We start from the raw sequence: 12,246 nt of genomic DNA on the forward strand, positions 1-12,246 counted from the left end.
TGTTCTTTCTTCAATATGTGAATTAACCTCCTTCTTTTCTCCGGGGAATTTCCGCCATTAATATTCCAACTAAGTAGCCGCAGAGACATCCTGAACTATTCTGTCACACCTAGAGCGGTGTGTCTTCTTTCTCCTCTGGTTCCGAAGGTGCAGGCGTTGGTCCACCTGGGTTGGGTAAAGGCCAATTAGCTGCTGCTTGTTTTTGGAGATCTTCTCCGTGGTCGTGCAGGAACTTTTGCAGGTCCTCTGGTGATCTTATTTTAGCCTTCTTCTGTTTGTAAGTAAATGATAGTCCTTGTGGGAACTCCCACCTGTAAGGAATTATGTTAAGTCTCAACAATTTAGCCAATTCTGAATAGGTGGCTCTCAAATCCAATAACTGTTTGGGAATGTCTCGGTAAATTTCCACCCTTTTCTCTTGTATCACAATTGAGTTTTTAAAGTGTAGGCCTAGTATTTTGTCTCTCTCTTCCCTTGATCTCAAAGCTATTAAGCAGTCTCTGGATCTATCTTTTCTTACCAATCTTCCCAACCGAAAAGCCGATACAATTTTAAAGTCACTTTCTTCTTTTAGATCCCAGAACTTTGTAAACTCTGTTGTCAAGAGTCCAATCAAATCTTCTTGCTCAATTTCTGGGACTGCCCTCAGCCTGAGGTTAGTCTCCCGATTTTTCAATTCCACCAATGAGAGATAGGTTTGTTGGTCACCTATCTGTTTGTGTAGAGGTTTGACTTCCGCTTTAACTTTCTCAACCTCTTTTTTAGCCGATATTGCAATTTGAGCGGCTTCCCCTGCCAGTTTACGATTCTCTTCTGATGCTCCTTGCAATTTTTCAATTGCTAGGTTATGTAGGGAAACTTGCTCTGTCAACTTCTGGATTGAGGATGTTGATTGATCAATTTTTATTGATTGATTATCAATTTTTTGATTTATCACTGCCAATTGTTCCAGAACTTGTTTCAGTACACCCTCAGCTCCTCCTGTTGCCATATCTCCCTCCTCTGATTTTTCAGGCTTTTCGGTTTCTACTTTTTGTGTCGCAAGCACAGCTGGAACTGATAATCTGCGTCCCTGAGTTAAAGTTGTTTGGACAAGCTGTGCCTGCTTTTTTGCTTTCTCTTTCTCCTTAGCTTCTTTAGCTTTGGCTGCTCTTGTCTTTCCTGCGCCACTCATCAGTCAATGTTCAAGGTCAAATGTTATAATCCCATGGGAAAGACAAGCTCAAATTTAAAAACAGTCCATTGAGAGAGGATAAACAGAAAACTTTTCCCTGGCCTCTATATTGCCAATATCCTCTAGGGGGAGTGCCACCAAAATTTTAGTGAGAAGAAGGTAACTTTCCGCCATTTAAAGTCCCTTTGTTCCAACTTTGAAAGCACCTTTAAAGGCGAATTAGTTCCAACGCACTAAGAAAAGAGTCCTGCAGAGCACTTTTAAACATGTAACAAAGTTCCAGCAAGGTGCCTGCAAATGTATCCACTTCAGCTAAATAAGCTCAAAATTACACTTTCCAGTTACAAAAGTATCTGGAGGTTTGCAACAGTTCCGCAGTTTATACAACTTTGCCCGGCCACCCGGGAATATGGAGTTAGAGTCTTCCCTTGCCCCTTGGGGGACCACTTCAGGTCCAATTTATGCTGTATTTATTCTTAAAAGGAAAGTTTCCAATGTGCACGAAAGTCCCAATTTAAAGCTTGAAAGCTTCTCTACTCACAGCGCTTTCCGCTCTTTAGATCATCTGCTTTGATCTTGCAAGCAGTGCCGGAAGACGGACTTCCTCTTTCTCGTCTCCCGTTTTCAGCCAAATTTTCCGAATTAATTTGTAGGATCTTAGGTCTTAGGTCCTTACTCACGGGTTTGATGTTTCAGCCCGATGTTTCTTGGAAGAAGGATCAGCGCTCATCCGTGACAGCCGCGCGGCTTCGCCTCCGCAGAAAGAGCGATGAACCCACAGCACCGCTCCCCCTCCTTCACTCCGGAGCCCCTTACGGGGTTCCTTTCGTGATTTCGGGGTCGCTCCAGGTGCCCGCCGGGTCCCACGGCCACGGACTCACTCTGCCCGTGGTTTCTCTTGATGGGTTGTCGCTGCGCCGTCGCGAGCAACCCTTTTCTGCGGTGCCCCTCTTCAGAACTCGAAGAGGTCCGCCATCACGGTTTCGCGCCGCCCCCGGAAGTCAGTGCTGCTGGTTTTTAAAGCGTTTTTAAAGCATATGACTTCTGCCAAAGAATCTTTGGGAACTGTATCTTCACTTAGAAACAATTCCCAGCCTCCTTAACAAAGTACAGTTCCCAGGATTCTTTGGCAGAAGTCATGTGTTTTAAATGTATTGTGTTTAATTAAAACTCACGTGTGCATGGAAATACTGGTAGATGCTTACAACTGTTGCAAAACTAGGTTTTATTTCACCTGGGTCAAAGACCCAGTTTGGTTCCCCTCCCCACACATTTGCATACACACATACCCCCCCATAGCACTGCCTTGTCTATACCCCAGATATCATATATTTTGCGACAGCTTTAATCAGACCTTTAATCAGGAAGGGGAATCAGACCATGGGGTCTGCAAGAATTAAGACTGCACATGCAAAGGTACACACCCTCTCTTCTTTACTGATTCTCCCATTAATCCCAATGTACAGTATATCGTATTACAGCCTGAGAAAACACATAAAGCCTAAACACGTTTACTAGATAGTAAGCCCCACCAAATAAGGTGGAGTTCACTTCCGGAGCTTCGATTAGACATGCAAAAAAAACCTGCACGGCGGGAGGCGTCGGTGGGGCGGAAGTTACCCAAGGAGAGTATCTCTCACTGTAGCCAATGAGTCAGGCTGCTTGCGAGCCCCACTGGGATTTGCCAAGACGCAACTTCTGAGCAACAACATGCACGCAACAAGATATACAGGCTTCAAGTCAGTGACCACTGATGCTAGCAAAGTCCCACCGAAACATGCACAGCACCCGGGTGATCAAGCGGTGCAAATCTCGCCTTAGTGGTGCCGAGGACCATACGATCCCAGAATAGTAGAGCTGGGAGTGACCCCCAGAGTCATCTAGCCCAACCCCCTGCGGTGCGAGGGATCTCAACATGACAGATCTCTGCTTAAAAACCTCCAAGGAAGGTCTGGGGCGGGGGAGAGAGAGCATACTAGCGGGTACTACTCCTTCTCAAGGAGTGCGTTCCACTTCACGTTTTCAGTAGAGCTGCGTGAAAGGACTTGGGCTTAGGGGGGCGGGGAGAGAGAGAGCGAGAGAGAGAGAGCGACTACTGTACCACCTATCGGGAAGACACGCCCCCTTCTCCCCGCCCACTCCCTCCTTCCGCCTTCCGCGTAGTTACCTCAGGCAGGGAGCCTTCCGCGCCTGCGCGGTGGAGTCTCCGCGTCCCTTTCCCCCCTTGTGTCCTCCATGGAGCATCCCGGTGCCGAGAGCCCTGGCGGCGGGAGCAGCAGCGGCGGCGGAGGCGGCAGCACCAGCAGCACCAGCAGCCAGGAAGGCGAGGAGCCCGAGTCTCCCGGAGGCCCCGGGCCTGAGGAGGAGGAAGACGACGAGGCGGCGGCGGCCGCCCCCCCGGCCACTTACGCGGTGAGGGGAGCTGCGCCGCTCCGGGGGACCAGCAGGAGGGCAGTTAGGCCGCGGCCCTCGCCCTAGTCCCGCTTCTCCGGCGGAGGCGGCTGAGAAGGGGAAGGGCGGCAGGGGAAGAGGCGGGGGTGTTGGTGGAGGGCCTGAGAGGGCGGGGAAGGGTGTAGGTAGGAGGGCAGAGTGAAACTGGGTTTGAGCTCAGGGGCTGGGGTGGGGGCTCGGGAGGGTTAGTTTCATGATGTGAGTGGGTGGGAGGGAGAGGGTCCCGCGGGCGTTTTCCGTTGAGAAGCAGGGATGGGGAGGGGAAACCTCTGGGCTCTTAGAGTTTCTCTCCGCTGGGAGTTCTGGCAGGTGCAGCTGAGCGTGCACAGGTGAGGAAAGCCTCTCCACCTGAAACCCCTCTCCTCTGTCATGGTTAACGAAATCAAATTGCGGGGGCAATTAGAATAAGATCTATTATTTGATCATTCATGTAAACCCCCAAAGTTTTTTACCTCTTATCTTCAGTACCTTTCATTTTATTGCTATGGCTAGTGGCAGATGCAAATAAAGCGTCTACTGTATCCGTCATTGTTAACAAAATTCCCTCAGCGCCCTCAGAACTGCCGTCCTCCTCTTAACCCTCCTAGGAATTCAGGGACTGACAATAACGATGGTAAAGACTTGGCAGTACAGTGGTACCTCGGGTTACATACGCTTCAGGTTACAGACTCCGCTAACCCAGAAATAGTACCTCGGGTTAAGAACTTTGCTTCAGGATGAGAACAAAAATCGTGCTCTGGTAGCGCAGCGGCAGCAGGAGGCCCCATTAGCTAAAGTGGTGCTTCAGGTTAAGAACAGACCTCCGGAATGAATTACCGTATTTTTTGCTCTATAAGACGCACCAGATCATAAGATGCACCTAGTTTTTGGAGAAGGAAAACAAGAAAAAAAATATTCTGAATCTCAGAAGCCAGAACAGCAAGAGGGATCGCTGCCCAGTGAAAGCAGCAATCCCTCTTGCTGTTCTGGCTTCTGGGATATCTGCGCAGCCTGCATTCGCTCCATGAGACGTACACACATTTCCCCTTACTTTTTAGGAGGGAAAAAGTGAGTCTTATAGAGCAAAAAATACAGTAAGTACGTAACCAGAGGTACCACTGCAGTGTGCAGAGCACTTTGCATGGCACCACCATCTCCATGTTCCTGGTTCATTTCTGCTTTGTTATGTATTTTGTGCCTCCTTTCGTGTTTTTGTGTTGTGATACTTGGATAAAGGACGATAATGCAGATTGAATAAGTAATACTAACTGGAGTAGGTGGCTTGCCTAAGACGTTCTGTTGCATTGGTCTTTAGCTGGTGAGCTAGGACCCACTTCAGGGTCATGGCATGTTTTGAGGTGGGTTGCAAGAGCTGCACTACTGCCATACAAATATATGCTTTAAAACTGTAAGTGGGATCCCAGATTCATGCCTTGGTTAAAGGTAGACCCTGGATCAAAATAGCTGAAACTTATTACTCTAGTGTGTGTATTCAAGCAAAGGCTTAATTTAATGCACCACTTGTGGTTCTGTATTACTTGTGGTAATGTACAGCACCACTTAAGGCATGTGTACTCTGAAGTAAGCTTCATTGGTTTCAACCTTCCCAGGGTGACGAGCCCCATTTGACCTTTACTTGGGCAGAAACTACCTTATAGACCTTTGGAGCCACTATTCGTCCGATCCGCTCAATCTGCCAGACCCTGTCTACACACACAAGGAAGTCCCTAACTCACTGAGGGGTTGAGACCCCTCAGCTATCTTTACCTAGTTTAACCAGCCACTTGAAGCTGTTTCCCTGTGTTTGGTGCTTATTGCATGCTGACCCAGAGCCACAGATGAGAACTGAGTGTAGGGTGGGGATTAACTACCCAAGAAGGAGCACAATGTGTCCCCCTCCATAGGTACTATCATTCTGCTAACACCCTATAACCCATTCTAATGATCAACTGAAGTATAATAGTAGTAGTACAGTAGTAGTAGTAGTAGTAGTAGTACCCTGCCCACCAGTTTTGTTGCTTCCAACAAGTATAAAAGCATAACATCAAACATTAAAAACGTCCCTACACAGGGCTGCCCTTCTGTATTTTTGGTCCATTCGATCTAGTTCTGTCTAGTTTAACTTACTTTGCTATCTGGCTTGGCTATTTGGTGACAAAAATTGGGACTGAAATATACTATATGAAAGAGAGGGACATCTTATACCAGCTGGCTTGTGGATATGAAATGATAACAACATTTGAACTAAGTGATTGTGAACATGCATATGAGCACCAGCATTTGAGGAGGGGGTAAAGATTGGGAAGCTAACAGACTAAGGTGAAAAAGTAGGATTATGGCTACTTCACCTATCACTGAGCATACAGTATGTGTACTTGCTGTCATGTTTGAATACATACATATGTATTACTGTGCATAAATGGTGCATATATGGTGAGGAGGCATGGCCAATCATGACTCCTCTCCGCATGTACATGGTGAGCTTTCCTTTTTAATACTTAATATCACTGGCAAGATTGTATATAAGAAGTGTATTAACAGTATGATGGTCCAAGCAACAGAAACACAAAGAGAGTGCTGGAAAGTCCCCCGTTTTTAATTCTTTATTTTCTTCCACATAAGAATAGCATGTGGTACAATATGACAAAGCTTCTGCTGTGCCATAAGCTTCAATGTACAGTATGCACCTACCTACCATTGCTCATTGTTGGTGTAGTTAAAAGACAAATAGGGTACTATGGCAGTTTTTCTGATATAGTTAAAGCAGAAGAATAAGACTATAATGTTAGGGTTAGAGTCTAACAATCTGTTGCACGCTACCCCAATCTCTTGAGTGGTATGATATTCCACAGGTTCTACACACTTACCCAGGGTTCTTGATTCCTTCAGAATGAGGTACAGTGGAGACTCTAGAGTCTTTATGATATATGTTTTATTTACACATATATGTAACCTGAGCCTACTATGGAGGGGCTCACAGCATTAAAGTCCCAAGAGGGTCTTGCTTCTCTGATTACCACAAAGCCACTTCTTTTGTTACCTTTACGACCCATAGTTACATGGCCATTGTTTCACCAGGAAGCTAACCTGGCTATTCCAGGAATTGAATCTACTGGATCCAGAAAGTAGAAGGCGGCTCAGGCATACAGCCTACCTCACCCCCCCAAAAAAATTCATAACAATAGGGACTGTGGGGTGAGCTTACTTGTATTGTTGGAACCAATGAATAGTATGAAACTAAACTGTGCTCTGCCCTTTTGAAGAATCAGAATTCAAAAGGAGTTGATAGTTGTTTTTGTCTTGTGCAATGCTTACTAATATCCCCCCCTCTCTCTTCGTAAAAAGATGATGGAAGATTGCTTATTGAAGAAAATAGAAATTAGTGTTGCAGAAGCAGAGAAACGGACTGGACGGAATGCCATGAACATGCAGGAAACTTACACTGCTTACCTCGTGGAAACAAGGTGGGTAAAAGAGCATTCAACCAAGGTTAGTTATCTGATTGGCTCTTCTCCAGTAGTTTAACGGCCAGTTACATTGCAGTATTCTATGGCTGCTTTTGGATGACTATGGAAACATGTACTTGAAGGACAATTCATATTAGCCTACTTGTAGATGAATCTGTGAATTGAGGGTTGTATGTATTCCACAGAATTCTTTAGTATTCTGAAATAGATTGTATAGATTTAATATTTGTGTCTTTTCTTGTTTAGTTACTCTACTGGCAAGAATTCAAAATGCTAGTACCAGTAGCCATATATAAACTCAACATAGTTAGCTGACCACTCATTCTGGAAGCATTTGCATATAAATGTTGGTTGACTGTTGTGGCCCTTTGTACATTATTAACCAAGCTGTTTAAGCTTACTGTAGCGCCCTCTTTACACAGCTTTATTTTTTTTGCAAATAATACACAGTTACTATTTTTCTCTGTTGTTCAACAAAATGAGTGTTCTAGATTACTGTTTTCAATCCTAACTGCAAAATAGTCCTGTTCATCTGCTGAAAAAACTGCCTTGCTACTCTGTTGACCTTTTAGCTACACTGTGGCGCAGATGGTAGGCTTTCCCCCTTTCTACAGCAGTGTTTCCCAACCTTGGGCCTCCAGCTGTTTCCGAACTACAATTCCCATCATTCCTGACCACTGGAATGATTCCTGACCACTAGCTGAGGATTATGGGAGTTGTAGTCCAAAAACAGCTGGAGGCCCAAGGTTGGGAAATGCTGTTCTACAGCATCTCAAACATTATTTTTTCGTGTCTTATGAATTAGCAATATTGGTGAATTGCTTTAAGCCCTTATTATAAAGGAATTTTGTATCAGCTTTGCTTATCTAAGATTCTTTTGAACTGGAGATCGAGAGCAGTGGCTAATTCTGACTGCTGGAAACAAGAGAATCCTTTCTTGTTTGTTTGTTTCTTGAAGTTCAGTGCTGGATGATACTATAAAATCAATATATGGTGATCAGCCCATTGTATCCCCATCACTAAAGATTAAACCTCTAAAGCTAGGTTAAATTTACTAAAGTTGATATACTCAGAAAAATGTAGCGTGGATAAGTTCTGCTTTGAATGAGAATGGAATCAGTAACTTGTGGATATTTCAGTTTTAAAATAAGATCCCTTATTTGTCTAATACAGGGACAGGCAATTTTTGACCCTCAGCTTAATTTCATGTATCCCTTGCACTAATTTCTTATGTGTTGCAAGGAGGGTGACTGGGGGCAGGCTGGAGGGTGACAGGGGAGGGGGGGAAAGAGGTGGGCACAAAGAGAGAGAAAAGGAGCAGCCATGGCTACTTTTGCTCTAGTACCAGTTGTCACTGGCTTCTGCCCTGCCCACTGCTGGTGTAAGACTCCTGGCCCATAATTACTGAGGGAATGTAGCCGCAGCAGGAAAAAGATTCTCCAGCCTTCCCCTAATAGTAAATGTGGTCATGATGCTTCCTATCTCCAGTTGCTGAGTTCCCAGTGTTTCATGAGTAATCACTTAGACTGCTATCGTATATCCACTTACCTGGAAGTAGGCTTTATAGAACTCAGCAGGACTTGCTGCTGAGTAGACAGGATTGATCCGTTAAGGCTCCAAGTTATTTGAATTTAAACATATTAAGAATTTCTTAAGTGACATGTGTCCTTTGCTAGCTCTGTGCAGTTAGAGAGGCTAGATTTGCTGCGATTTAAAGCACCAAAATAAAAATTGAATTAAAATCAATTAAAATAACAAAATCTAAATGAGAATTCAAGTTCTGTGGACTTGTTTTTTAACAATCCTAAAAATATTAACAAGCTGTTTTTATTACAAGTGATCTGCACATTGGGTCAGAACAGGACTAGTTAAAAGGATCTGTCTGTATAAGAGAATTGCTAACTTGAACACTGACAATGATGCAGTTCACACATAATGCTAATCTAAGTCATTGCTTAGTACAGATGTGCAGTTCCCAGAGGCAGAATTGTAGCTGTTTCGCTGATTCCCTGGTCTTGCTGGTAACTTTATTAAATCATCTTCAGATAAATCTGTGAAATAAAAACTATCCTAGGGGAAGAGGAGGTTTGAAAACTTGCTTAATAGTAATAAGGACTGAAAGAGACATGGTTGGCAGTAAAAATTGAGAACTTACATCCAGTGGTCTCAAATGGGCTTCCCAGTAGACCCTCCCCATGCCAAAGGGTACTAGGATAGTCTCTTGACTGTTGAACATTAAGGAAATGAAACAAGTTGTAAGTGTTCTACAGGGTATAATACACATCTTGTTTTCCCATACTGCTGCTGTTCGTTATTTATACATCACTTTTGGTGTGTGCTTGGCTTTGTATATAGAGCAATGGGGCAAGCATAAACAGTGCGGCAGAAATGGTTATAGTGTATTGAATTGTTTGTGTGTTAGAAATGAGGAGTATTGGGTTTGGCTTTTTTTTTAAACAGTTTACAAAAGCATGTTGAGAGTAACTAATAAGAGACTTCACTCTTTTTTCCCTTTGCTTGACACCTCTAGATTACAGTTGTGTGCAACCTATTTGTCAATGTAAAATTCCTCTTCTTATGTTAAAGTATGGAGTTTATTACATTGGACTGCCTTTCAGATATCTTACTAAGTACTTAAGTTCTTCCTAATTCAAGTAGAGAATTGGACAGCTCTTATCATTTCCTTTGATATGCCAGCCTTTTTACAACTTCAGTGGAGCAAGGAAGAGAAAAGAGATTTATGAGTAGGTAAAAAACACTGATCCTAAGGTGGGAAGGACCTGCTGCATTATCCTTTATTCATTGCTTATCTGTTTGCTTTAGCAGTCAAATACCCTTTTCTGTATTTCATATTCAAATAATTTTGGGCACCTACAATATTTAGCAGGATGCTGGTCTAGAAGGATTTTAAATAGCTGTTGGACTACTGGATCCCTTAAATATATTCTTCTTTGGAGAAAAGCACACAGATACAATCATTTTGCTAAGTATTCGGCAAAACGTAACTTTTATTACCATGGAATAATGGTAATATGCCTATGTCCCCTTCTAAACATTGAATAATTCATTTGTAAACTTGTATTAAAAGTGTGTGAACCAGGCCTAACCATGTAAGTCATCCAGTCAAAAGGTGTTGGTTTTTTTTAATTGGGAAATAAACAATGTCCTTCTTGTGTTTTATTGATTTATAGGTTCTTTCTGTTTAATGGCCCATTTTCAGATAGTTAGTTTTATATAGCAATGAGAATTGACGGATCTTCTCCACCCATTGGTTCAGTTTGGCATTTCTCACTAAGGTAAATAAATGTGGGTTTAGAGTATCTGAATCACTTACACCATTAAATGGTGGAAATTCAGAGGTATAACTTTTTCCTTAACTTTTCCCCCAGGCATCTTGCTTCAGCTCATGGCAAGGACCATTGTTACTGCTTTATTAAGTGGGAAAGCATATGGTTTTCTTGTCAGAACACTTGACAAGCATCGTAATGTTTCAAAACCAATAATAAATTGAAAAGTTAGACCAAATGTCAGCAAGTGATTATCATCTTAATTGAGGCAGGGATTGTAGAACTTGTGTTTAGAGATGAAGTTTATAATGTGGCTGCAATAATCAAATGATGATGAAGGCATTCAGCATAATGAGTACCTTTTGTGGGTTTAACTTCCTTTTGTGGAGTAAACCTCCTGGGGAGAAGTATTCTCACATTAGTGATATTTTATGGCCACTTAATGCAGCCAGATGGAAAAATATTCTTCAAGAATAAAAATACCTGAAATTTTCCCTACCTTGTCTCCATTGTAGTGCAGGAACTCAGCCTTCCATTATAATCTCTCTTTCTGAACCTATGCTTTTGTTAAAAAATAAATAAAAGTACCAAGCAAGACCACAGATATAGGTTCCCACTGTCTCTTGATTGTATTTACTGCAATGACAGGAGTCTGTTACAGGACAGCAGTAGGGAGGAAAGGGAGGCAGAATTCCCATTGTGTCTGAGCATACTTTCACTCCATTGGATGTCATCCATTTTATATATTTAACTCAAGTGCTTACCATTTTTGGCTGGTCATGCTAGCAAAGCCAAAATTTGCATTTTCCATATTCCTTTGCTTTCCCTGCTGGCTTGATGTCAGCTTCCCAATAGTAGCCAAGGGTGTACATGTCCTGATATATGTATGTTATCTCATAGGCATGGAACCTCAGTAACATTTTAGGTGAATATTTAACATGGTGCATATCATTCTAGTTGTTTTTGTTCCAGCTTATGGTACTTCTTGCTTTATGTATACGTACACTGTTTCACAACTCAATCTAGCACTAAAATATAGAAACATTTTAAATGAAGTAAATACACTGGATATACAAAAATGGCCAGAAGCACTTAGTAAGGTAAGAATGACCACTGCATTTTTAAAAGGTTCATATAAGCAATACCAGTGAAACGTCACAGTTGGAATCTTTGGCATTATTTGTTTTCCCACAGTTCAGAACCCCATATAGTATCTCTATAAAGGTCATTGCAAAACCCACAAAATAACATTTCTTAGCAAATTGTGTATAGCTTGAAGACTAAGATCTTGTACTGATCTTTAGCATTCTCTCTTCAAAATTATGATTTGATGTCTTTCAGGGCTGTGGAGTCACAGGCTGAAGGGCAATGTTCTCCCCCAGATTCTCTTTGGAGGCGATACAGTGAATTTGAATTGTTGAGGAATTATTTGCTAGTTAACTACCCACATGTTATTGTACCACCTTTGCCAGAAAAAAGGGTAAGAAAATGTTGCAACTTCATCTCATTCTGTTTTTCCATCTTTCTTGACACAATATCCACACTAGCATTCATCCAGTATTGTACTATGCTGGGTTTTTAAAAAGCAGCCTTTTGGGTTGCCAGTGTGGAGTCCATGGGAACAATGATACCTTTGTAGATTTTCCCTGCCAAGCCTCTGTGCCTCCCCACCACCATATATAGACCTGCTTACTGCCCCCTTTTATCATGTGGTGTGGATGGGTACTGTGTTTTATTCTAAAAGTACATGTGGCTAAATGAAGAAGTTGGAAGAGCAACACTATTTCCCACTTCCTTTTTCAGCTTTATGTGCTTTTTAATGCTTAGATCAGGAATTGAACACAAAGCTTGGTAATCTGTGGGAGTTAGGAGGGAAAGGGGAGCAGTA

General features: G+C 42.7%; 2 protein-coding genes across 2 annotated transcripts in view; one reads left to right on the forward strand and one right to left on the reverse strand.

Moving 5' to 3' along the window:
• LOC310662490 (TGF-beta receptor type-2-like) overlaps window positions 1-3,464 on the reverse strand; it is a 47,399-nt gene extending 43,935 nt beyond the window's left edge. Inside the window, exon 1 of the mRNA XM_083409426.1 lies at window positions 3,342-3,464. The gene's annotated coding sequence lies outside the window, so the exon portion shown is untranslated. The remainder of the gene's footprint in view (window positions 1-3,341) is intronic.
• The window catches only part of SNX4 (sorting nexin 4), a 34,796-nt gene continuing 25,922 nt past the window's right edge, over window positions 3,373-12,246 (forward strand). The window contains exons 1-3 of the mRNA XM_083411411.1: window positions 3,373-3,586; window positions 6,950-7,068; window positions 11,700-11,838. Of these exons, the coding sequence (XP_083267537.1) occupies window positions 3,410-3,586; window positions 6,950-7,068; window positions 11,700-11,838 (435 nt within the window). The 5' untranslated portion in view covers window positions 3,373-3,409. The remainder of the gene's footprint in view (window positions 3,587-6,949; window positions 7,069-11,699; window positions 11,839-12,246) is intronic.

This window comes from Podarcis tiliguerta (assembly GCF_965153285.1).
Source record: "Podarcis tiliguerta genome assembly, chromosome: 1".
NCBI lineage: Eukaryota > Metazoa > Chordata > Lepidosauria > Squamata > Lacertidae > Podarcis > Podarcis tiliguerta.